Here is a 27,438-nt window from a genome sequence, read left to right as displayed (position 1 = left end):
AATATCTTCATTTAAATACAATAACGTTATAAAAACAGTAGGTCCTCCGACTCATTTGAACATTTCAATATACATGTTACTTAAAAACTTGATCCAATCAACAATTCATGTACATGTTGATCAGTCGCTGCAGTTTGAAATCTGACATGGAATTTGTGTCCAGCATGTATATGTAGATCCATATCGCTAAGGAAGATTAATGCTCTTTTTTAGCACCATTATTACAAATGCATACATGTACCATTACCACAAGTTACATTTGAGGGAACAGGTGATGAAGGCTGCTTTGCAAATGATGATGAGATTAAAGAATATGAACGTCTTTTTTAGGGCTTGCAAACTCATATTATGCACGTTAGGATTGACAATACACTGATGTGAGCACAAAGTAATTTCAGCCAGAAACCTACATGTACATGCGTTCAAGTTTCATGGTATTACAGAATTCCAAGTACATCTACGTGTCCAAAGTGACGTCATTGCAGGAAGAAAATTTACATTATAAATGTGTAAATGTAAAAAATGTTACTAATCGTTAGTCCACGTTAATTAGATGCAACTTTTACATAGACGTGTAACATGACACTCAGATGGCCATTTCAGTGGTCTTCCAAAGAGTTCATTGGAGATCAGTTTGTCTTCCACCAATCCACCTATCCTGATACCTCAACCTATTCGCATGTAAAAGATCAACTTTCAGTGCAATTTACGCACATTTTAAATTTGAATTTAGAGACAAAACTACACTGGTTGGAATGGCCAGTGTCTAGGCTTCACAAAAAGTATAATTTCATCATTCAACTTAGCATAATGCCTTTATAATGTACTTGAATGAACACTTTGCAAACATGCGAGGTTGAAAGGGTTGAAGAATAACAGTATAACAATATTTACATCTGTTCAATACAGATTACTAGTCACTGCATAGAAGTAAGCCATGACGTACTTTTGTGTAACTACACAAATTCACAAACCCTGCATTCGAATTGGTTCCACAATTCATTTGGACAGGACATACATGTACATGTTGTACAAGCTATTTTAATACAACACTGGCTTGCGAGAATGGACAAGGGCTGCTACCATGGAACTAGAAGAGATATTGCAAAATGAGGTTGTCAGTGTGTTTTGAGTGCACTATCAACAACTCTTTAGATTGTTCAACATTGCCAAGAGCCACTAGGTTGAGACTCAGCCCAGACAACAAGCAGCGGGTAACAAAAATGAAGAATTGGAGTGAACAGCCTGCGTGTTCCTGGTCATAGAACTTCTTGGATTTATGTGCACCATAATAAGGACGGGGAACCTGGTCCATATAAATTAACATACAAGCATGTTCTACTCCAACAGTGGGACTAAAATCTCAGTTAACAATTTATTACAACATGAAGATCTAATCAAATCGATGGGCTTTTTGCAAAAAAGGTAGTTCAATCAAATATGGCAATCTACTCTTCCCTAGGGACTTGTGTTATACTACATATATTTCAGAGATTTTCAACCATTTGATTTAGGTGACAATGAATGTGTAACAAATACACACATATAGCCTGTAGGATACATACATGTACAATGTATTTGTATATCCACACAGAGAAAAATCATGAATTTGATATGGTTTGGTAAGTTTCCTTTTAACAACCTTGATATTGTTTTAGCTTTCTTTGGCATTGTAGCATTAACTTGATGTTTAACAAATACAACAAATAATATAACCTGAGTTAATTAGGAAATAGGAGGATGGTGAAACAGAGCTGAATGGCCACATCTGCTTTTTTTCTGCTGTGCTTGGTCACTTTATAAATCAACTTTTAACAAGGAATTCTTACGAGGCCATGGGATGCGCCATGTTAAAGCCACCAGGAAATGTGTCACTTATAAATCAAGTTAGTTTAACTTCTGTTTATGTATTCAATTTTTCAATAGTTAAATTTAACCCCAAACACAAACACCTTTTTATGAAGATTAACTACATGTACCATCATAACAGAAAACTATGAAAACATGGAAATTTGAGAGAATCTTTCAATTACGGCAGATTCCATTTAATTCCAACCCCCGAAACAGCTAAACCTTCATGCTCTTACAGGAAATCATTCATTCATTCAAAAAAAAAAAAAAAAAAATTATTATTAACTTTTACTCAGGTGTAATTTTTTATTTAATGACACTATTTTTGAAAATAGCTTGCTTCAGTGTATATGCAAGGAGAGCCTGTATGTAGGATGGTGTACCATAACAAACTACACCTGTTCAAACAGTAAGGGAAAGGCAATCAAGGTTCCGGCAGTGCATCCATGGGAGCCCAGGAAGCACTGCTCTCCTTTGAAGGTTAGCCATGGCTGGAATCTAGGCAGGATTTGGGATAAGTATGTAAAACATACAGAGGCTGCACTTCCACATTGATAGCATAGCTTCCACAGGCTTGTTTTTATCAGTGTAAATAAACGATCAAAACGACAGACATGAACATCCCACGCAACAGGGTGAAAAAGCAGTTTGCTGTTTCTGGAATTTTATACTGCAAGTCACATTGCCCGGGTGTAAGGAAATATCCTTTGAGCTACGTGTACATCCTCTCGACTCATCTTGCAGGTAAAACATGATATCACACATCATCATTCCGGAAACCATTACTTGACAGTTACAAGTCACCTCCTGAATTAAGTTCACGCCACGGGAGTGTTTGGTAAACGCCTTGTGAGGAACGTTTACCTTTATACTCTCCAGATCAGCCATCGTAAGCACCTTGTACCAAAGACCTGTGTGTATATGAAACTGCTTTGTTCGCATAAATTGAGGTTAATTAGGCCCCAGTTTATTTGTACGTCTGAAGTACAGTGTGAAGAGATGGGAATTCCTGATGACAACAGCCTGTCTCCTGTTTTTAGACACATTTATCAAAGAAACTTTTTTTTCTCCCCTTATTCAGTGAGTTTTGTACTAAACCTAAGAAGTCTGTTACCCCTTGGATTCTGAACACAACATTAGACATTTGGCACATGTATCACTATCCACAGATGTGCTTTCATTAATTTGTGATGCACACCACACTGACGGGAGTTGACTGATTGATTTGGGCTGTACACCACATTTTAGAGTACATATGTCAGCCATATCTGGTTGATCAGAGACTTGTATAGATTCCTTATTTCTGTACATAGTTTGTGGCAAAGGCTGAACGGGCATGGACTCAGGAGGTAGATGGATGTACAGACACACACACATGACAAATTGCCCATTTCGAAGAGAGGTATCCTTCCAGGGAGAACACATACTCAGATACACAACTCAAAAACAAAGGGGTCAGAATCAAATATGAGATATACGTGGACTATGGATGAAGCAAAGCCCTGTAACTAACATAGCAGAAACTAATGGAATAAGGAAATGAGAAAATAGATTGGGGAGAACCTTAAGGAAATGTTTCAATTTTTATACATTCTCAGTTAAGCAACAGTTTTTCTCCTCTGGTCAGCAGTATACAAGAAATGACTTCTTATGAAAAAAATAAATATTACACAGGTGCAACATCCAAAGTTTATGTTATTTTGCACTTGGGTCCTATGTTACATGTATATGTGGCCAGTGTTAGATGTCAAACATTTGACTGATTGCCAGACATAAAAAGTGAGTTTATATAGTGCTGCTTGTTGCAGGTGGAAAGTCTGAATTTAAATTCTTTAACCAGTCTACTTGAATTCAGTGTTAATTTAATATCTGGAATACAGATATTTTAATAAGTTTAATGTTTATAGTGAAGTAATGTTTATTGTGAGGGACAGCTTCAATGGATTCACTACCGTCGAAACCTATCTCGACAATGTTTAGGCTATTAAAGTGTCCATATATTTTTTAAGACAGTATTCATCTCAATGAACAAAGAATCCTAAAGAAAGCTCTAAGTTCCTACTGAGTAGCCTAGCCATTTTCCCTGTGAATACCAAGGCACACATTCACAAATCAAGACAATCTTGAAAAAATAATAGAATTTGCATAAAAACAAGTGAAGTTTATTGTTTTCTGCCTCTACGTGATGGTAGTTGGCAAACTACAAAGTACACACATGGACACTGCTTGCTTCAATTCATTGTTTTCTGGACAGCAGCATGAGATAGATCACGTACATGTGTATAACCAAGTGTAAATCTGGCAACATGCTTGTGCCAGCACTTGTGTAAGCTCCTGCAGTTGAGCAACACATACAAGATAATGTAATATCAGCACATGCTCTTTTATTTCTTGAGTCTAACAGATTTCAGTAAAGCTGGAAAACATTTTTTCAACCAAACAATTTGTTCATCCTCCAGGTACCATCACAAAACATTGCTAAAATATTATTGGCTACATGTGTGTTGTCTACAAATTTTAATACTTTGCATGTTACAGCTTAGAAATGATTTTAAATTTGTATATGTACGTGGTATGTTGGCAAATCTTCCAGCTTCCCACATTATTGAAAAAATTACAATGTTATTTAGATGGCAATTGGCAGTGGGCAAGATGCTGGCAATTATATGTAGTATCAAAATCATGAGCGTGTAGTATTGAAATGAAGGCATCAGGTAAGCATGATCATAACACAAAGATATTGACTCAATGCTACCTAATGGAGTCTCATAATGATCACTGAGCCAACAAATTAGGGTAATGGCTGATGATACCTAGATGTAGACGTTCAATTTTTAGATATATTAGCATAAAAGAGTTGAAAAACCGCAAGACACTGCCAGAAGACTTGTATATACATTCCTGAATCTAAATCAATCCCTGCTTGTGGCTAATAAGGCCAAGCCTAGACCGCGAGGATGTCGCTATATGGTTTACTGCTTCTCCTCTCCTAGAACCTGAGTGGATAAAGGTGTTACTCCTTCACTGGTTCATCTGACTGTCGCTGGTTTGTCTGGTCCATTATCAGGGAAAGTTTGTCCATTACCCTTGAACAGTAAGGTGTCAAAGACGAAGACCCACTGGTGAGGGGCAAGGTGGGGAGGAGCTGGTGAAAGGTTGTGGGGAAACAGTGGGAGGGAAATTAGGTAAAGAGCTACTGGGTAAGTTGGGAAATGATGACGGAAATGCATAGGCCAAAAAAAGGAGGACAAGCAATAACAGGAAGTTATTGAAAAATTAATACAGAAAAGAAGCAGGAAAATGTTATAATAAGGAAGAAACTAAGAAATATAGTTTGAGAAAGTTTGGGAAAAGGAATAGAGAGAGGTGTAGGAATGGGATATACTCGCAAGACACAGATTGGGAAAAGTTAGAGAAACTGATGAGGAGATGCACAAATGTATGCATCGAGGGGATGATAAGTAATAATGGTATGAAGATTAGTTAAAGCCAGGAAAAAGCTGTCTGTGCAAGGCTCATCAATCACAGATACAGAAAGCAAGAAATTAAAAGGTTTAAAGGAAAGAGCATGGGGAAGTGATAGGGGAACAAAGGAATGAACTGATAATACAATACATGTTTGTATCAGCAACTGCAATTTCTTGCACAACAGAACCAGATGTACCTACATATAAATTACCTGATTGGTTTATTTAAATTATGCTCATTTTCCAATCCCAACTTTGTCTGGTTGATGATTTATTTGATTTGATTGGTGTTTTACGCCATACTCAAGATTATTTCACTTACACGACGGTGGCCAGCATTATGGTGGAAGGAAACCAGGCAGAGACCGGGAAAACCCACGACCATCCGCAGGCTGCTGACAGAGTCTGGTTGGTGATAAAACAAATCTAGAGTAACAATATACATGTGCACATACATGCACTGATCTAGACATCATCATCATCCCCTCTGCATATATGTGGAAGCATTTGATACTTAATGAAACTATTTAGGCAAAGGTTACATGTGTCATTGGACTGAGTTACTTTTATTTCAGGGGTCTTTGCACCAGAAAATGTCATGTGCCCATTTCCAGGTTTGATAACAGCTGGAGAATGGTAAAGCATGCATTTGCTTAGATATTGCACTCAGTCACTTCTACCAAATTGCAAAGCTAGATGGCACATGTGTAGATGTGGTGTACAACTGTTTATCATTAGTATCCAACCGCTACCCATGGTGTGGGCACATATCCTATAAGCAGAGATACCACTACCATATTAAAGCATTCCCTTATAGCCTTCTGAAAATGTCAAGCTAGAAATGATGTACATGTATCTACTACTCTGTGAAAAGCCTATATTAGACATTAGAAAATATACAGAACTGAATTCTATATTTCAACTAAAACTACAGATTTTAATGGAATAACTTTACAAATGCTAGGTCTCAATAAGATTAAATATACTGTTGCCAATAATCTTCATAAAGTAAATGTGTGTAAAAAAAATTAAAATCTGTCCAGGGCTTCAACAATACTCAAAACATGTGCATGTCTGAACAGAAATCATTCCCCTTGGTTCTGAAACTCTAAAAAATATAAGGTCTCCCTAACCACAAATATACATCATTTCCCAGCATACTGTTTTGGGGGTGCTTTCAAATAAAGAAACATACGAACTTATCAACCAAGAAAAGTAGGCCAAAAGGTTATTTGCACTGTTTTCAATCTGCTTAGGCATCCATGTAAGAACTTCCGTTCAATTTGGTTTAGTAATTTTGAAAAATACTGTATATAATGTTGACAAGTAATTCCCATGTTTCACTGAATATGGCTCATTAGTTTTGAAATTATACTGTAGCATTACAAGTGAAATATGAAATGAGAAAATTTGTCAAAGGTCATTTGCAGTGACAGCGCTCTTTTAGCACTGCAGTATATCATTATAAGTCGTATATACACTGACCTGAAAAAGTGTGATTCCCTCGGTTGGAAACACCCATGAATCCCTGTATAGTTTCATTTAATTTGGCTAGTTTAGGATGTATAATGGTACAATGTCAAATATGAACAATAATAGCAAATCTGATCATATATTATCAAACAATGTTCAAAATGCGATAGGCTCTCCACTGGACCAGATATAAGTTCATCATACTTTACAACAAACATGTGCTAGTAACAGACTGACAGAAAGATAGATGGATGGCCAACCAGATGGATAGACGGCCACATATTATTACGGTAATACCCTTTTGTCAAAATTAACTCTGCGGTAAAGAAAAGAGAATATCAAGATATTGGCTGCCTTATAGAGCTAACCTATGCCTGCTGCAAAAATGGGTTTCATCTGTTACAACAAATACCAGATTTCTTACAGGGCTGAACCAGATTACTGCCATATGTGCACGTAACATTATACCTGTAGTTGTTGTAAAGACAAGATATCCTATCCACTGCCATAAAACTGACCTCTAAATCTCAGGCATTTCACATAAATTCAATGAACATGTTAACAAAGGACTGGAGGCTGATTACACTACAACAATGAAGGCCCATGAACAATCTCTACATGGCTATCCAAACATGTACATGTTCTGCCATTTCCTTCAACCCTGATAAAATCCTCTCTCAGGATATCTGCACAGAGGGAACTCTGGTATAAGCATTCAGCAGCAATGTAATGTGGAGATACATGGACCACCTCTTTCTATGGATGTATGTATTTATACATGTACCTATGCTTCGGGTACAAGTCCTACTTTTTCATATGACGCCTAGGAGTCATTAGGTGTGTGACATATATTATGTCTTCCTGTGGCAAGGAAAGTCCATGCCGGCAAAGTGCTGTGCCTACTGAAGTATAATGTCGAAGACACCATAGACGACAGCTAACCCAGTCACATTACACTGACAAAGGGCCAGCCAGTTCTGTTTCCTTGCTCTAACCTCTCAGTGCCGAGCGCCAAGCGAGGCAGCAGCAAGTACCATTTTTAAAGTCTTTGGTATGACCCGACTCGGCTACTTTCTATGTAATCGACTTTCCAATGTACATGTATATAAACCTCTGTGTGTGTGAGATTAAAACAATAATCATCATCATTAATACTTTTTTTGACAGGTGTGTAACACTGTAACATTATAATAACATCTGCAAGATCAAGAGATATTTCATTTTTACAATAGGGGAAGAAAGGTTCTTTAGACATAGCAAAAAACCATCCTCTTAGAATTTAATATTTAAAAAAATCTAATCACTGCATATCATTTAACATCTTTTATTGATGCTGTAACATTGTTGTTTAATAAAGCTCCCCTGTGGGAATAATGTTCCATGCTGGAAACAACCACACCTCGTTAAGTGCCTGACCAACCTGTAGACTTAATCAGGCTGGTGATCCAGTACAAGCTGGTAATGAACATTCGACCTCATAACTCAGGTGTTATTTGTCTAGACTGAGATAGTCTACAGTGCTGAAGTAGGGCTTTAACTGGCACATTAACATGTACACAAGTGAATTTGATAAATATCCTGGAGTTGTGAACCCAAATTGGACAAAGACAAAATGAGGAACCTCATCTGCTCAGGTCCTGGGAAGGGCTGGGGAAGTTGATTGGGGCGTTTGTTTTTTTTTGAATTACAGTTTTGAATCCTAATATCATCAGATAACACCTTCCCATCCTTTTTACTATTCTCCCTGATAAACATAAACTCATTCTCCAGTGTAGGCCTATTTAGGGAATTTCCCACGACCCGATATCATCAATCAATGAAACACAGCTACAAACACCGGTTAATTTAAAAAGAATTTTTACCTGGACAGTGGTGACGACATCCCTGACTAGATTAGCTATTACACTTTTGGCTCAAAACCCATTGGCAGTAAGTTTATCCTCTTGTATGGAGATAAGTCTGACTGATAAGGATATTATAACAATGGTATAGCCTTCCAACATTGCAGATGTATTGGTCAATCAGCTGTTGAGTCAATCAACCATGCATGTTTGAAACAGTGACTTTCCATTGCCAGTCATCGCTCATCACAAGTCTACATGTATCCTTTTTCAATGTGGCTATATCTGCCAGGCCAGCTTTCTGAAAAGCTTTTAGTTTACTATTGTTAAAGTTTCTTTTTTAATCTCTTTTACAAACTATCTCTTGTCAAGCTCACACATGGTGTCAGTCATGATATTAGAGCTTTAAACTGAAGCATGTCGCAGACCATCCAATAGTATTTTATGCATGGATTTGTCTCGAAAGCATGTTGGACATTTGATTGGCTCTCTAGCAATTGGGTTAAACAGAGAACAAGCCCGTGTTTATCAGGGGGAATAGTGAGTGAGTGAATACTTGGGGTTTAACGTTGTAATGTGAATAAGGAAAAGCATGTGATGAGTAAATCTGAGACTGTATTTTGGAATCTTTGCCGATGGTGTACATGTTTCATGAAAACTAAAGGAGAAATAACTTAAGTTATAAGTTCAAAGTCAATGGTATTTCTCCCTTATAGTATTTGAGATAAAAATACCATGTAACAAAAAAGTAAGATTTACATTGCTGAATATGAATACATTATTTTTATGAAAGAAAAGGGACACATCAAGAGCGAAAGTTGCAAGGCAAGATATCCCTAATAAATTCCTAGCCAAAATGGTGACAACAATATACATGTATATTGCTATATTTCAACCCTTTTGTAATAAAAAAAAAAAACTGTTTTGTTATGCAGGTACTGAAGGTTTTTATTTTTGTACCCTCGAAATAGGTAAAATGTAAACCTAACACGTGCCACCTACTTAATTCTTATGTTCAAAGAAAACTTATTTGGAGTTTGAATTAATCAACTAGCAATTTGTACTTTTTCCATTTACAAAAATGTTGAAAAACGACGATTATATACTGTATGTGTGTATATATATATATATATATATATATATATATATATATATATATATATATATATATATATATATATAAATGATATAGGTATACTTACCAAAGCTGCATTTGTGGCATTTGAGTCGGACTCTGGGTAAGGGGTATAGAAGGCCAAGGCCACACAGTTGGCAAATATCGTCAGCAGGATCAGGTATTCAAAAGCCGTGATCAGCAGTCAAGGAAATAATGGCAGAGTTCATGATATATCTTCAAAAAATGTGCATCCAATCTTAAATTTAGAGTAAGTTTTATACATGTTAATTCTACACCTTTCTTAAATATGACCAGCCTATAATAGACACATAATTATTCAGGTTCATTTTGGTACAATTACAATGTACATTAGAAAATGCAACCACTTGTGTATTATACATGCAGTATTAATTTCCAAACATGCATCAATTTTTCAAAACAAGTCAACATCACGGTTAGTCTACATATACCAACTTCGCCTACATGTACAGGCATGTTAATTCACATTTTGACAAACATTCTTTGTATCCTTTTCTGACAACTGTAAAAAGGATTAACTCTGTAAATGATAAAATATAAACAATGTACAAGTACTTAATTTGGCAAGCCTGTACATCACGTCTGCAATAAATCAGTAATTATTGGTGGGCACTTTGGCATCTTTCGTCTTGATTGCTTTTAGTTTAACAGTTTTCAGCTCAATATTGAAGTTACACATGACAAGTAGAGTAATTTAGATGCATACTACAAACAACATGAGTAATTCTTTACAGGCACATGTGCTGCCAAACAGCAAAGTATTAAACAGGCAAATTCGATCACAACAAAGATAACCTGGAATAAATATAATCTATACAAGCAATAAATCACATCTTTACATCTGTAAACCATGTGCTATAGTACATATATGCCTCTTGTATATGAAAGGAGAGCAAAAAGTTAAGATCCATACATGTGAAGAATATCAATAACTACAGTATTTGGCTTGCACTTTCAGAAGCAAATATTTATTTACTGGATTAGTGTTTTATGCCATACTAAAAAAAATTTCACTTATATGACGGCAGCCAGTGCTATGGTGGGAGGAACCCATGGTTTAGAAACAAATAAAGGCATTAAAATGATACTTTTGATTCCAACACTTACATCGAAATTTTTCTGATAAATTAATGAAATGTCACACACAAAAAAAAGCTCCCACGCAGCCCAGAAAAGGTGAATGAATCAATCAGCACAAAACAAAATGTGTCACTCGAAAACAGTTAAACTTCAGGCGAAATACAACAAATGATGTCCAAAATCTTATTTTGGCAATGCAAAATTGTTTTCCTTCTTTTTTTATGGTTCTTCCAGACACATGTATTTGTCAGTGCATGTATAAATGGCATTACACTAGATATTCTGTGAACAGTCAAACAAACATGCTTTTTGCACCTGTGCTACTAATGAAATAAACTGGGGGCATTTAACTACTGGTCAATCAGTTCTATTTCTTACATCTTTGTACATTTTGTTACCTTTTTTTGTGCTATCCCATAAATCTTGCTATTTCTCTATTATCCTTACCAAATTGGGCCCTAACAACTAAACACGTTATTTGATCACTTGTACATGTAGTGCTCGTACATTAACGCAAAACATTTGGGTCAAATACCCATTAATCTTAGCAAAATCATTAATATTAACATACACCTGTTATTGATTGAAGTTTTACACCATGCTCAAATCAGTTTTATTTATTACAAAGATAACAGCAGATAGGGTTAGAGGGGGAAATGAACCTGGCTTTCATTTAAAGTCACGGATGAAGATTAACACTAATTTGAAAAATTCTCTGTTCAAAAAGTAGGTTCACAGATCTGCACTGTTGCATATGTACTATACATATTACACTAACTACAGATGCCTATTGGGTTTTTCCTAATAGTGTAAAGGCATTAAAATCTTTAGACTTTAAAAAGCTCATACCCTTAGATGGACTTAGTCATGCTAGTTACAAATAGTAGATTACAACTCGAGCAGAAACAGACTTAATGCATTTAAACACATCGTTCATGACTTGTGACTTACAGTTATATATTATATATACATGAGTATTTATTTATTTATTCGTTTGATTCATTGTCTAACAGTAACACAATACTTGAGAATGTTTCAGATATACTGGCCATTGTATAAGGGTGTTTATGTTTTAGGAGTGAAGGAAACCAGACTGCACATGGCAAGTTACTGACAGATTATGCCAACCATTACATGTTACACACAGATACTATATCACTGTGCACTATCACTTTATTACTGGCCTACAAGTATTTACTGGCCTACATGTACTTATTACATGTTATTTTCCTGTCAACATTATTTTAAAGGATAATTGGCATTGATTAATTTCCATGTTACCCTTATTAATAGTAGTTCACCTAACTATCAACTAATCTAAATTTAGTAGTTCACCTAACAACTGTTTCATAATTTTGCAATACAGAGTATACAAGTGTGATTCTATATATAGAATGTAGCCTATATTCTGAAAAAGTGGTCACTTGCAAACTCCAGTATGACCACATGCAAACCTATACACCTGTAAACGCAATGAAGGTGCCCAGCTTTACATAAATATGTATGTGTATGTGCGTAGCAACAGTTCATATCACCATGCAAATCTAGTTAAGTACCTGCACATATTCTTTCATGTACAAGAAAACACTGGATCTAAACATCACTGTGCTTGCGTGTGTGTAATTTAACTACATGATGGCTTTTTCAGTAGTAAAGGGTGCAATAATTCTCTGTTCTACATTTATAAGAGCATTGTCTTTTCTGGACTGGTCAAATTGTGAATTCTGAGAAATTCTTAATTTGCCCCATCCAGTCATTTTCCGTTCAAAATGTAAACTTCACCTCATATCCTACATATACATGTAACTTGCAAATAATGTTATTACTTCCTGACAGAATAAGTCTCCTGTATGGATTTCTTATACACAGGCACTGGCACCAGTCAAAGTTATTACAAATGTCACCTAGTGCATTTGCCATTTTAAGTCTGTGTATATGCACCATACGTGTACAGATAACTTGAAAACTAATCTAAATTTTGTGACACAAAACCCGAGAGCCGCAATACTGGGAACTGAAAGATACATCTTGGAGTTCTTTTGTTTCCATATGCATGTACATGGTACATAAAGACAACCTTGATGTTTGTATTAAAGTAATATGAAATTATTGCATCTGTTCCTCGCCCCAAAGCTTAGGTTTGTCCCTGAACCTGTTTGACCCAATTAATTATCCCCTCCCGAAACTTGCAACTCGGAGCACTGTCTGATTGACTCAATTAAATACCTCCACATTATTCTGCAACTAATCTAGCGACACTTGTGCTGAGGTAACCGAGGTAAAGCAGCTGGCTGAACAATGCAGGACATGGGGGAATGCTGCTGAAAAGTTCACCTGCAAATGTCACAGGCAACAGTTGTTTATCTACATTTTCCATGTGTACCTCTAATGTGCAAGTGTAAGGGCTTGAATATTGATCATTATTTTAACTACATGTAATACACAAAACACAACGAGGCTAAATAAGTATTTCATGTTTTAAAAAAGCTTATGTCAATCATTATTCAGTTTTAGTAATCATGAACAAATAAAACAAATAATAATTTAATAATGGAATTTGGTGTTCCCATTCCAACAATAAGCATGTGAAGCAACAATAAGCATGTGTACATATACATGTGAGTGGAAGCATATGCAAAAAATACATGTTATGCACAGGCTGGGCACATGAATGTTGGCTTCTGAATTAGAATGGTGCATATATCCTACCTTGTCTTTACTTACATTAATGTACCTTAGCATTATGCAAAACAAGAAGTGGACACATAGGAAGTGTGTGCACATGTGCCTGTATTGTCCTCGTCAGCTGTCAGGGATAGAGAATGCAGTTCTCTTTCAGGAAGGTCTCTGCTTATAGATATACATGTATGTCTATGTGCCGTGCATTCAAGGGTTCATTCACACATACTAAATGCCCTTGGCGCTCCAGTTTAATACTAGACTTTATTCAATGAAGCACTTGTATGTTCTGCATATGTGCCAGGATAAATTTCTACACTCAATGCAGCCCATCATCCCAACTGCACATTAACACCTCGAGTTCAGAGACAAGGGAGGTATATCGATTCGTCACACATTCCAACCAAGGAGACAAGGCAAAGACAAGCCAGAGCTAGCCAGCCACATGTGTCGGCCCTCACAAGTGCGTACTGCTATTGTCCACAGCAGTGCGAACATTTCCCTATCATTAATATTTAATGCCCTCTGAGAACAGTCATGATGTGAAATAAGGTTTTGTCAGGGAGCTGGCACAGAATTCTCTTAACACTCTCACTTTGGCTCATGTCTAACTACTTATGAAGCAGCTCTTCCACTTTCTTGGAAAAATCAAAGACAGACATCTTCTGAATTTTCACCCATATCCACATTTTAAACTTTTGTTGAGCAAAGACTGAACCAAATTACTTCTTCACATTCAATTCAATAAATAATGCAGAAGAAACATCTTTTGATGGATGCAGGTATTGTATGGTCTGATTCATCTTTTCCATTTACACATGCATTTGTGATACAATATATCACTTGCAGTGAACTGTTGTATACAGTAAGCCAATCTTCTATACATGTACATATATTTTATGTAAATCTAACTACCTGGTAATATATTCATGTATATAGATGTACATGTGACTGAACGAAGAAGTTTTTCACTACAAACCATTATCAGAATTCCAACTGATGTAAAAAAAAATAAAAAATGATGCCATAATGGTTAAACTTTACCACAAGTAAAGGTGGCTAAACACTATTAACAAAATGACTTAAATCTTTCTGCCAATAAATTACCTGTTTCTTATAGTCCAGACAGAAATAATTTAATTTTAAACATCTAATTGCATTTCTGGAATGAACTCTCTGCAGAAACTATAATTTCTAGCAAGGTAATGGCTTCTAGTTTGTCAATTACAGTTGTTTTCATCAACTTTCCTTCAAAAGTTATGTTTCTCTTGCCAATGCTGACAATGTGTGGCCTTCACTGATGGATCCAACATAAATATACATTGCATAAAGGATTACAAGGAAGATGCATGAAAAACAGTCCTCAGGTGATCTTGCATTCATATACTAGCTGTTCTGCAAATGGGCCAACTGAGAAGGTCAGGTCAGTTACACTCTAATTTCTTGTGCTATCCCTGTTTCTAATACAAATCCTTTCATTGATATTTCTAGGGCTTGATATTAATAATGGTGTTAGTATTTTTTCACATAACAGAAGTAGCTGGTTAACCATTAAAACAATGGTTAGTTCCCCCTTTCACATTTTATTAATCTATAACGGATTTTCTCACAATGTGCAATACTATAAAATAACCAACCTTAATAACATTAACAAAAACCACAAAAGAGAGAAAGCATTTACACTGTACATGCCATATTTAAAATTTCAACAATTTCTGTGATCTTTTAAAATGTAAGCTAGGAAGCTGAAAATGAATATATGGTGAGTTTGGTGGAGATGGCAAAAAGCAATTCTTTCTAAGTTTGCAATGAGGTTTTCAATACAGCTTTCTAGGGTGCAAGAAACCATACTTTTTTTCTGCAACTACCTGACAAACTTAACAACAGAAGTTAATACAAATGGGCATGTACTGTAAGCCTTCAACCTTTTCGTATGTTTGCAAGGTGTTTATTTAAGCATATTCTGAAAGCATTATTCTGTGTAGACTGATAAAATGATACTCTTTGTGAAGCCCTGAAACTGGCCAATTCAACTTAGCTGTGTCTCCAAAATCAAATTTAAATGTGCACAAATTGCACTGAAAGTTGATCTTTTACACGTGGATAGGTTGAGGTATCAGGATAGGTGGATTGGTGGAAGACAAACTGATCTCCAATGAATTCCTTGGAAGACCACTGAAATGGCCATCTGAGTGCTACCAACTACTTATTCCCACCATGGCTAAGAGAACATTTGACACTGGAAATGTTGAAAATTTGGCGTGCCAAATTTTGAATGAATGAATTATTTGTCACAGTAACTGAAAGACAAACATCCTAACCACTCATATCATCGCTTGCATTCCAAACAATATACATGACCTGGTTGTCTTTTATGTACATCTGCACTTTCATCTTAACATCAGGTCACAAACACATGAGTCATAGCTTATCACAAATTATTCTAATATGTATCTTATCATTCATTAAATATGGATGGAGGCATGTTAAAACTTCAGAACTGGTATTTCTGAAATGAAGAAAAAGAAGAAGAAAGCTTTAACAACTTATAAAGAAAACAAATGTTTCAGAATGTAAACCTTTGACCCAGCTAAATTTTTAAATTCCCACACTGCAAAGGGGCAATACTCTATATTTCTGGCCTCACTGCCAATGTTGAAGAATCATTTAAACATTGCTGGTTTTTGGGTCCCGAGCCAGATTGTCACCTAAATGTAATGAAATGGTCCTCAGCCCAAGGCCAACCTGTGAACAAAATTTAATCCAAATTCCTAGATAATTATTCTGGTGAAGATGCAGATAGACAGACAAGCATAACCTCAAACGACAAAGGTATAAAAGGATATCTCCATTCGACTACCCGTATGCACAGTTTCCTCATTGGGTTTCTCAGGTTCAAACAAAACAAGGCCCGTGCTGGGCGCACGTTTTGATTGGCCGGTTTGCGTAAGTTTGCTCGTTTTCGCGTCATGGTTGTAGCAGCCAATGCTGTGCTCCATGCAGAGCTAAGAGGTTTCCCGGGGGTCCCACTGCTATCTCCAGTGGCTGTTGATTGGGTGTTGCGTAAGGGGAGATGAGCAAAGTTTAGGGCAGGTCTCGGGCCAGACTTTCCCTCGACACCAAGGCCTCCTGGAGTGCTGGCAGAGAACTGTTCACTGGCGCTCCGTCCACGAAGCGGGCCTGGACCAAATGTGTAACTGTGGGTGCTTGATCCCCCAGCACCAGGCTCATTGTTTGGACCTATAAACAACAATCAAAACCACAATTATATTATTTCAAACAACCACTCTTCATTATTTGCCACTATGTGCATTCATATGAACATCATAATCAAATACTGGTATTTGGTACTTGGTCTTGTTCCATCTATCCACTCCGATCAAAAGCAAGGTAGACATGTAAATCTACATTTAAGTACAGCACCGGTAAATAGTGCAAAGAGCAATTAAAAATTAAAACTGCTACACAAACTTAGGGACAAATGTTACCTCACAAAAGATGTACTTTAAACTAATGCACTGAACCGACATGTACCCCAATGTTTCAAAATCTTCAACCACCACTGCAACCATACTTCGAAACATTCTGAGAACACTATGGGATGCAGAGAAATAATCTGAACAGTTTTATGAAGCATGCACCTTTAGTGACAAAACTTTCATAATCACTGTATGCATAAATTCCAGTGAAGTACTTTAGAGGTTGAAAAGGTTGAAGATTTACAGTATGTATCGTTGCTCAAGTTTCTTGCAACTGTTAATTTATTATACATATAAAAGACAAATTATGTGCAAAGATGCATTTTGTTTTAATCTCCTTTTTCTAGTCCACAACCTCTGTGTATATATGCATGTATATATCTTTAAAAGGTATACTTATATGCAGGCTGTTCTAGGTAGACAGCTTCAAAGCTGTATGGCGTAGTCTAAGTCATATACTCCAAGGCCATTCATGACCAGGGGGCTGTGGAACGTTGACTAAACCAACAAAACATATGCCTGCCCCCAACAAGTGATGCCAAGAGGTCTATATATATATATATATACACCTGTAAGCGGTTCACTTGTCTTCAACAGACTCTCCTGTCCTGACAGGTACATCATTCCTGTCAAACTGCAGTTTACCAAAGGGCTAACTATGGCTTAGCGTCTGAATTAACAAACAAATGGTTAATAGTGTCTGACAGAATCAGTCTACATGCATACCTTATAAATGTTTTTGTCATGACAATATGAAACATCTACCTGAGTCATATTAAATCAGTCAAGCGTGTCCTTTAAACATGTTAACTGCTATGAAAGTGAGACATTCTTCAAAAGCCATGTTTAAGACAGTGTTATTTATCTTGTATCATGAGGCGTTCAACACTGATGACTGATGTTCAATTGTCTAGTGACATACCTAAGACATATACTTGTGTAAATGTGCACATGAGATCTAAGCCTTAAAAGTACTAGAAGGCAGACCATATGTATGTACATGTATATAAATGTATGTTAAAGATTTTGGTTTTGTACTTTCTCTATCTCATACATGTGCACAAGTTAAAGTGACTAAAATTCTCTCATTTCCAGAATACATTCAATTACGTACACATTACACACTCATTTAGCTATGGAATATATATAGAAGAAAACGGTACAGTGCATGTAAGCAAACATGTTGGCATTTCAATCTCATATATTTAATTATATAACTTCTTGTATACAGATGTGTAAATTTTTTTATAAACAATACAATAAAGCTTTAAGAAAAAAATATGAACCGTTTCATTTAAACATTTTATGTTAATATTACACACTGACCCACATGTGCCATGTACACTGCCAAACAACATGAATTTTCTCCATATAAATACACCTGTCCTCATTTTACACAGTGACACTTAATATCAGTATGAAGCTATACTTGTAAGTATGAGCAATTGTTGCAATCTACTGATGTTTCAGCCTTTGTGGAATGGATCCATTTTCCAGCCTAATCACTGTTGTGACTGTCAGACCAGACAGACTAGTCCATTCTTGTCTGATAAGTTTGTTCCAGATATATGTACATTGTACATGTACACATTGCACACTCAGTGTAGACATTGTAGTACTTTCATTCCTATCCAACACAACAGACTCTGGAGCAGAGAGGCTGGTATTTCACACCTATATATATGTACAATGAAGTTAGCCACAGTAATTCATGTGTCGATTCCTGTGCATGTATATTATATATGTATGTCACAATAAACCTAGACATATATATTCTGCCTAAAATGAAATGCTATCCAAATTTACATATAAAGAAGTCAAATTATAAATTTTAATCCACTAATGTATTTAAAATTCTGAATTCCCAAATAAATCAAATATTACATCTTGTTTACATCTGTTTGTCTTGGTAAGAAACAGAGGTAATTATACAAAACTTAGTCAGGTTTGTACTAAAAGTTACAGATATTTTAAAAAGATGTATAGTTAAAATCTTGATCTGCACACAGGTACACGTACATTCAATGTAGTTCATCTATCATGAATTGTCATCCAGCCAGAGACAACTGACGATAATGATGAACACGCAAGTGTGTGTTTACCGCCAAAGCCTCATCTGGATAAATTCATGCATGATTCATCACAAGACTTTAGTGAAGAGCTCTTAAACGAAGAGCCGATTCCTTACCATTGGGTATTTCTCTGTTTCTGAACAGTCACTGAGTCTGCATTAGAGTCTATGTATAGCACAGTGTATACCATCACTGTTCACTGTGAGTTTAACTGGAGTAAGGATGATGATAAGCTCTGCTGACTTTGTTCCATACTTACAAGCACATACTCTTCAATGCTGGCACATGTACATACACTGTACACTTACATCAAATATACATTCTACTTCATCCAGCCCACATGGACCTGTCCTGCTTTCCTATTTAAACTACAATTCAGAATAATTAAAAATGAAATGAAAAAAGGCCTTTAGGAAGTAGCAGGGTCACGGTCCATTTACACATAAAAGAATTCTCCATTAAAACCTGCTTTAGTGATTGTACAATACAATGACTACTACATGCACGTACTATGAGGACACTCAATATATGTACATGTACTGGTCTGTCCACCCCACATGGCAATGCTAAGTGCTCAACTGGTCAAGCCAGAGTATTCTGGTCCACTAACCCTGCTGTCTTCTGGGCTAGAAAATCAGAATGGCTGCCTCCAGAGACCTAATAATAGTAGATTAAGAGTGCATTGGCCCAGATGTCTAAATGTACAGTAGTAATAGTGTGTGTCCTTAATAGCAAACAGCATCTTTCAATATACTATCCCATACCATCTTCCCCTGCACATGGACAAAAGCCAAACAGGCTTATATTCAGTATAAAAAAAAACAGTAAATTTCACAGTGAATGAAATGACTCAATAAATGAAAGATTTGTCTTACATGGACTAATTTATGTCTATCTGTATACATTTGTATACTGGTACAGTTAACAAAATGACTTTTCTGATGTGGAAAACAGATAAGAAAAAAACTCCAACAAACAAGAAAGACTTTTCATTTTTCTACATCAATGTATTCCAACCCTCGTTTTGAACTTTCATACAACAGACCACACACTGATGGATAAATATACACATTAGACTACATGTACATGTACTCATAGATGCCACTGGTGCCCAAAACAGTTTGAAAACAGGAATATCTATGAAACACAGCTTCTGCAATGTACAAATCCATATACTGAGTTACGTCAATTGTTACTCACTTCAAGGACAATGGGATATGCCAAAGTGGGACAAATTACATGCATTTTAGTCAGGTTTAATGTTCTACTGCAGCATCAAGGGTGCAATATCACACTGAGTAGATCATTTATACCTTTACATCATGGAAGAAATGCAGCACACATGTTTGATGTCATACAACAAAACATTTGTGATATTACAGTCCCACTTCACCATAGTCCCATCTATTGCAAATGGAAGAAGGGAGCACAACATATCATGCCACCTGATTTAAACTTCAAAGAAATGACGTCAAATATTTCAGTCTCCACGAGATGATTATGATGGAGCCTGATAGTGATTTTATCATCGTTAATTCATTATTTCAACCATATTAGTAAATCTTCAGTTACCCATATATGTATTATGGAACTATCCTAGCATGTAGTAATCTGAACTATCTTACACAACATGGCATGCCCTACTGTATATGCATGTAAACCTTGACCTCATTATCTACATACACTGATGAGAGATTTCAGTGTAGTACATGTACCAGCAAATCATTAATTTTCTCTCAATCAGGGACCTTCTGTGTACCTTATCATTACTACTGGCATTATCCCTTGCATGCTTGTTCTCACTCAACTCCTCTTCTAATACATACAAGCACCTTGGCCAAATTTCACTACATTCATACATGCATGCATGATCAGTTCAGAGCATCCAATGCTATCGTAGTCTTTCACCAGCTGATAACAAGACAATTGGAAAGGCTTTTCATCTAAAAATACCTACATGTACAGCCATATTCCTGACCTGACAGATAGGCTGTGGCAGGGCCTATCCTAAAATTTTTTTACACCTATAGACTTTCACAACACCGAAGCCATGTGGAGGTCAGCTGTGAAGGTATAGAACATATATAATCCCATCGGCCAGACATACATTTACATGTACATGTAAGCCTTCTAAACAGATCCATATAACAAATCTTCAAAGGCTACCTCTAGGGTGAGAGGTTGCCATTTTCTCTTTAGGAGAGTTCATTGCCAGTTGGCAGTGATACAAGTTATGTGTAGAGAAGTGGAAGAGAATGGGGCAACTCAAAGGAACTCAAATATTGCATCCAATATAGGATTGGGTGCGTAAAACCTAGGTTACATCACATACACATATGTGTATATGTACCTGCATTTTGGCCCAAAGAACATTTATGTGTATGATTATATGCCTTTGAGTGTGATAATGCATCAAGCTCTATGGGAATCAGGTCAACCTCAAGAGAGATCAATATTAGTACTATACTCAGCCCACAGGCGAGTGAAGTGGAACCAAACGGTTCTGCACAACAAGAATCACAACTTTCTGATAGCATGCATGACTACCACCAAAGGCTGCTATACATTTAGTTATGCAGGATAGATGTACATTGCACATACATGTATATCTCCTACATGTATATTATCATACAATGACCAAACACCAGTCCTGTGACTTAAGAGTACATCCAATTACTGTTCTTGAGTGAATGTCTCCATTTAAAACTGTATAAGGTGCTGATAACATTTGTACTATTAAAATATTTAAAGCTCCTTTAGGTCACCTATAAGTTTTTTTTTATCTTTCTAATAATCCCTATTTCATAACTTTTTAACAAAACAAATTCACAGTTGTCTTCATGTTCATATTGTGAAATGCAGATACTGTAAATCTCAAACCTTTTTGACCTCTAGAGTACTTTTAATCAGTGGAATGTATGCATATAATTATTATGAAAATGACGCTAAAATAATTTATTTGAGTCACTCAAGATTCAAGCTTCTATCCCCCGTAGTTCTCTCAGAATGTTTCCAAATATTGGTTGCAGAGGCAGTTGAAAGAGTTGAAGTATTAAGGTATATGTGAATAAAATTTATGTGGCATGATAAAGTGTGCCTACATGTACATTGTCTAGGAAGTGTCTAAATGAATACTAAATGTATACATGCCAGGCATGAATACTAAATGTATACATGTGATGAATAAAAAGACTGGGTGTATATTACATGTACATGTGCTGTGAGTAATGTGCAGAGTAAGAATCATTAGCATAAACACACAACTAGCAGTCAGATATAGCACTGAAGTGATGAAGATATAATCAGATTTCGGTGCCGAACTGTCGGCTCTAACACCCCAGTATTTATCTCTGCCTCCATAATATGGTAACTGTTCCTTTTCATATATATATGATGACCATAATACATACATCTGCATGAAATTGAGGTGAAAAGGCAGAGAACAGGTCTAACGTTTAAGACTTGATTACTTTAGTTATACAAAATCTTAATTTATTCATAGCATTAGTTGATAGAAAGATGCAAGTAAACAACAGTAAATGAGAGAGAATTTGAAAAAAAAAAAAATTGAATCCTTTTATGCATGTCTTATATAAATGTGCCTATATATTCACAACATACATGTGTAGAACCTGCACATACCATTCCATCTATCTGTGATTTAATTTAAATGCACAACAGGTACATGTTACCTTGACCTCCATCTCCACTATGGGACAAGGTAACATGTGTAACTGGTATTATTCACATCTGCATGATAAAATACATTATGAGCTTTTTAACATAATCAGGCATGGGTGAATATATATCTATGTACATTGTATAAACACACGCAAATACACCCTATACAAATATATCCACATCTGTACTGCTGTTAGAATTTATAAATGTTTATGTGTATAAATCCTGAAGACTAAATGATGACACTGGCAGGTCCTCTGATGGACAGGCCAGGTTGATCAATATGATTTGTGGCACTATGTACATATGCACACTGTGGCCATGCTTGCACAGAAGTATGTAATCAAAGGCAATCAAAAGCTACATTGTAAATCCATGCATCCATAAAATTTATGGAAGACTGTTCATGATACCTGTTTAAGGCCTGGTTCTAGTTTCTGCCTGTTCATACCTAAGCACTTGTACACTGGTGCTGAACTCACAGTCCCTGGAGGCTTAGCTTAAAGAGTCTCTCAAGGACCAACATGCAGAAGCCATTGTTTATCTGAAAGATTGCAGGTTTGCTTGGAGGGGGCCATTGTCAGGCAGCCCATGGACCACCAGCAGAGCGGAAAAGCAGATTCTTACTGGCAGGCCTTGAAGCTTGGCCCGCACACCCAATAAAACCTGGACAATTGGCACAGAGAAGTTCCATAATCAGCATTCCAGCGTCTCTCAAAGGGCTACTTTAATACACTGTAAGAAACATATACTTACAGCATGTACCAAGTAAATCTGTGTCTCTGTTAACACTGCTCTGGATTACTGCAGCTTTCTAGTGCTAGTGCACACATACATGTGCAATACTACTGTATAAGTTTCTCATCACATACACAATGTATATTATCATATGCAACTAAAATCAACTGTTTAAAGACATTTTAGTACACATATTACATGTGTGTGTACAGTAGATAGGAATGGAGAAAATCCAGTAGAATGCTGACTACGATTCCAGCTCAACTTTCCAGTTAGGTTTGTTATAAGCATTTAAAGTACTATAACTTTGAGGCAAAACTAAAACAGAACAGATTTAAATTCTTTTTCTGATAGCCTCTGGCATTACACCACATCACATTTCACTATCATGCCCAGGAAGGAGGAAACATGATGGGGGTGGGAGTAATCTAAGAGCTTGCTTGGACATTATGCCACAAGGCTTTTTAGGAGAGGTCTCAAGAGGCCAAATTCAGGAAGCCTCAACATAAGCTTGTGAACCCTGTTGGAAATGAGGCTGCAAGAGATCATTCGTGCATGAGTTGATCCATACTAAAGAAAGTCCCTAAGCAAGGAAACCCTTTGAATACCTTTTCATTCATAAAAGCTGTTGATGGGGAGCCTTTCCTGCCTAGAGGTGTGTTGTCTATTGTTCATTTTTTCCTTTGCAATGATGTTTTGAGGGCAAAGTGTTACACATGCATTACAAAAGAATGGTCAATCAGCTTGGACCTGAGTCACTCATACAAGATCTATGGGGCTAAGGTGTATACATGTCAAAATATGGGTTTACACCAATGATCATTAAGTAATCTTTCCAGTTACTTTTCGCCCAAACGAGCTTCACCTGAAGCCACATGTACAATTATCTCCGTTGCTCTAGCTGCAATTCAGCAGATAACAGTGTTGAAGATGGAGACCCCCATCTCCAGTATCAGAGAAACACCTACAGATGCACATATATCTAAGGCAGCTTCCTTGGAGGTCAGCAGAAGCTATAAACAAGGGTACCGAAAACCAGATTCATATATATTCTGGTTAGCAGTCAGTCTACACTTTGTTTTATCCTAGCAAACTTCATATGCGTGATCAAAACAAACATGTACCACACAGTGTTTTGCTGAACCAGAATACACCTGGTTAATACCACTGGATATTTAATCTACAAGTATGTCTAGGTCACAGAGCTAATATTTTTTCTCCAGCAATAATAATATATACTTCCTGCACATACACATAATTCTTTAACATCAAGCTACCACTTTTTATAAATATGAAAGCTGATTTTAAGTTCAGATAATTTTTAGTTTTTCATGAGATCACAATTTTAAGTTTACATATATAATAAAAAATCTGTTCACTAGGACAATTAGTCTGCTAAATATGGATGTACATGCTGCCCTCTAACCTTTTCTTACATTCAACATGAAAGCTCAGACTTACATCTGCTTTGTCAGGGCCAAAGTATTTTGAGACTAATATAAAGGTCCATGAATCGTCTTTATACATGAACGATATTTAAAAACTACCTCTCTGGGCTCTTGGAATATAAAACTATACATATATTTTCTACATGTACACATATGTCATTAGATTTCATAACCTTAATGGATATTAGATGTTATTCAACATTATAGTGTACTACTGAAGAATATCAACACCAGTTGAAATTTATCCACCTCTGACAAATGAAAATCCTGTTTTTAGTTATGTCTTTCCAAGAAATGTTTTCTTTCTAAAAAAATATAAATCTGTACATTTCTAATATGGCACTGTTTGTTTATTTTAGTTACCATTGTCCTTATAAATACATACATACATGTGCAGTTTAAAAGTCATATCCTGTGAAGTGACACAGCTAGATGGTTATAAGCTTGACAGAACTCCTTTTGTATCAGATGGGCACAGCTTGAAAAATGGCACCATCCATGGGCCAAATGTGAGACTGCATATGGTGTTGCAAACAGTCACATTCATCATCATCATAATAATATGAGCCTAATTGATCCTGAGCCTTTTCAGTAACAGCATTCATATATATGGGTCTGTATGTAAATGTCTAGCTGTACACAAAATATTGACCAGCCTTTCTGAGCCTGTCAGTTTCTTGTGGTACTTCACTAGTTAGTTTCAGTATCTTGCCTAAAATGATCAATACTCAAACTAAACATGAAAACTACATGTATTTGAATAAAATCATTGGATGTTTGAAATTAGAAAATTAGTAACAAAATGCAACAGGCAAAGTTTTCTGTCACCATATTGGTAACACGCAATTATGTTAATTTTGATAATTTACTGGTACTGAGTATACATGTATAAATACTAACTCCATATACTGGCACCATAATTTAATAGAGACTTTTAAAGCAGAACAGAGCACAAATTGTTCCAGAGGATAAACTAACTAGAGGATGGGCTTGAATAAAACACACATTACAAATGTACAGTAAATGTACAGTGTGTGAAATGTAGTCGTAAAATTAATGCAAACTGTACATTTACTATGTAGTTCAAAGCTTTAAATATTTATCCACTGACCATCAGTCTGCCTTGAGTTACCCAGCACATCACCGAGGCACATATATGCTTCAACAAGTAGCTAGAAACCAGAACTCCAATCCACCTTCACATGTACAAACCATGCATGTACATGTATTTTTACTGACAAACAAATTACAGGTACATGTACCAGTCCACTACAGCGCAGGAGCATGTATTAGTCTACTCTGAGACTGCTGATCTTCATTGCTTCCTAGGAACTAGGTGATGACAAGAGTAGAGGTTCAATCTATGCTTTTTTACCCTTTTAAATCCTGCACATATATGTATATTTGCATGGAGATGCAGGAACCATGTGGCAAAATGCATGGAATTCAGGTTATCTAACTACATTTCATGTGCACAGCGCATTAGCATAAGTATTTATAATACATGAATTATGTTTTTTTTTAAGCAGTAACTTTTATAGGGCAATTAATGGTACACAAGGCTGGATACAAATCATACCATATCTACAGGTAATGTTCAGCTAAAATTTTCTGCTTGTTAGCATACACATATATAGCAGTCAAATAATTTATGAACACTTCTAAATTACATTTGTTCAAGTATTTACCTGGCAGTAATTTTTGCCACATTTGCTATAATTTTGCACTTGCATTTTAAAATTATAAAACCCAGTGAAACACATTCAAATGATAAAACTCCATAGCTAGCCCAAAAGAACTGAACCTGAAAGTGTCTGAAAGAAAAGAATAATTTTTAAAAAAAAGAAAAAAAAAAATCTCTTTAGGTTTAATGTTTGAAACAAAGGGTCAAAATAAAGGGATGAAGATAATCTCGATAATTTCCTACATTATTATAACCGATTATAGGTATACTACGTATTCCTTCCCAAAACAGGTTTCTTTCAGAAGTTGGTAAGTTGAAAAGTGATGAGTCAAGATTTTTGTGCGCATCTTCTAGTACTACAGTACTTGCTTTCTTGTTTCATTTGTGAGTACATGTTTACAAATCCTACTTATATGTACATCTTCTTGTTTAAAGATGATTTAGTATCATTATGTACACGTATGCACATCACTAAACTATCCAGTGCTCATGTCAATTTTACCTTGGGAGTATACACACACATATATACACACTAAATGTGCTAAATTACTCTCTGAATCGGAAACACATGTATGACTTGTCTGTGTAAGAAACTTGCATAAATATAACATGTTGTCTACCTGAATGTAATCAAGCATATAACTGTAACAGGATCTACATGTAACTTGGTGCTGATGTACATGTATATATATGCAAGAGTGAAACTGGTACAAACATATATATATATATATGTATGTACAACCAGCTTCCTGCAGACAGACACAGGAGTGCTCATCCTTATCCCAAGAC

At 36.1% G+C, this 27,438-nt stretch overlaps 1 protein-coding gene across 4 annotated transcripts in view; it reads right to left on the bottom strand.

Annotated features, from left to right (window-relative positions):
- Nucleotides 1–27,438, bottom strand: part of LOC135469795 (muscle calcium channel subunit alpha-1-like) — a 79,066-nt gene that overhangs the window by 48,935 nt on the left and 2,693 nt on the right. For all 4 annotated transcript variants that reach the window (XM_064748396.1, XM_064748398.1, XM_064748395.1 and 1 more), the window contains exons 2-3: nucleotides 16,394–16,787; nucleotides 9,835–9,940 (exon numbers count right to left, since the gene is read on the bottom strand). In XM_064748396.1, coding sequence (XP_064604466.1) covers nucleotides 9,835–9,940; nucleotides 16,394–16,787 — 500 coding nt within the window. The remainder of the gene's footprint in view (nucleotides 1–9,834; nucleotides 9,941–16,393; nucleotides 16,788–27,438) is intronic.

The sequence above is a fragment of the Liolophura sinensis genome, chromosome 7 (assembly GCF_032854445.1).
Source record: "Liolophura sinensis isolate JHLJ2023 chromosome 7, CUHK_Ljap_v2, whole genome shotgun sequence".
Classification (NCBI taxonomy): domain Eukaryota; kingdom Metazoa; phylum Mollusca; class Polyplacophora; order Chitonida; family Chitonidae; genus Liolophura; species Liolophura sinensis.
Note: the sequence above shows the minus strand (reverse complement) of the source record. Positions and strands in the feature narration are given on the sequence as shown.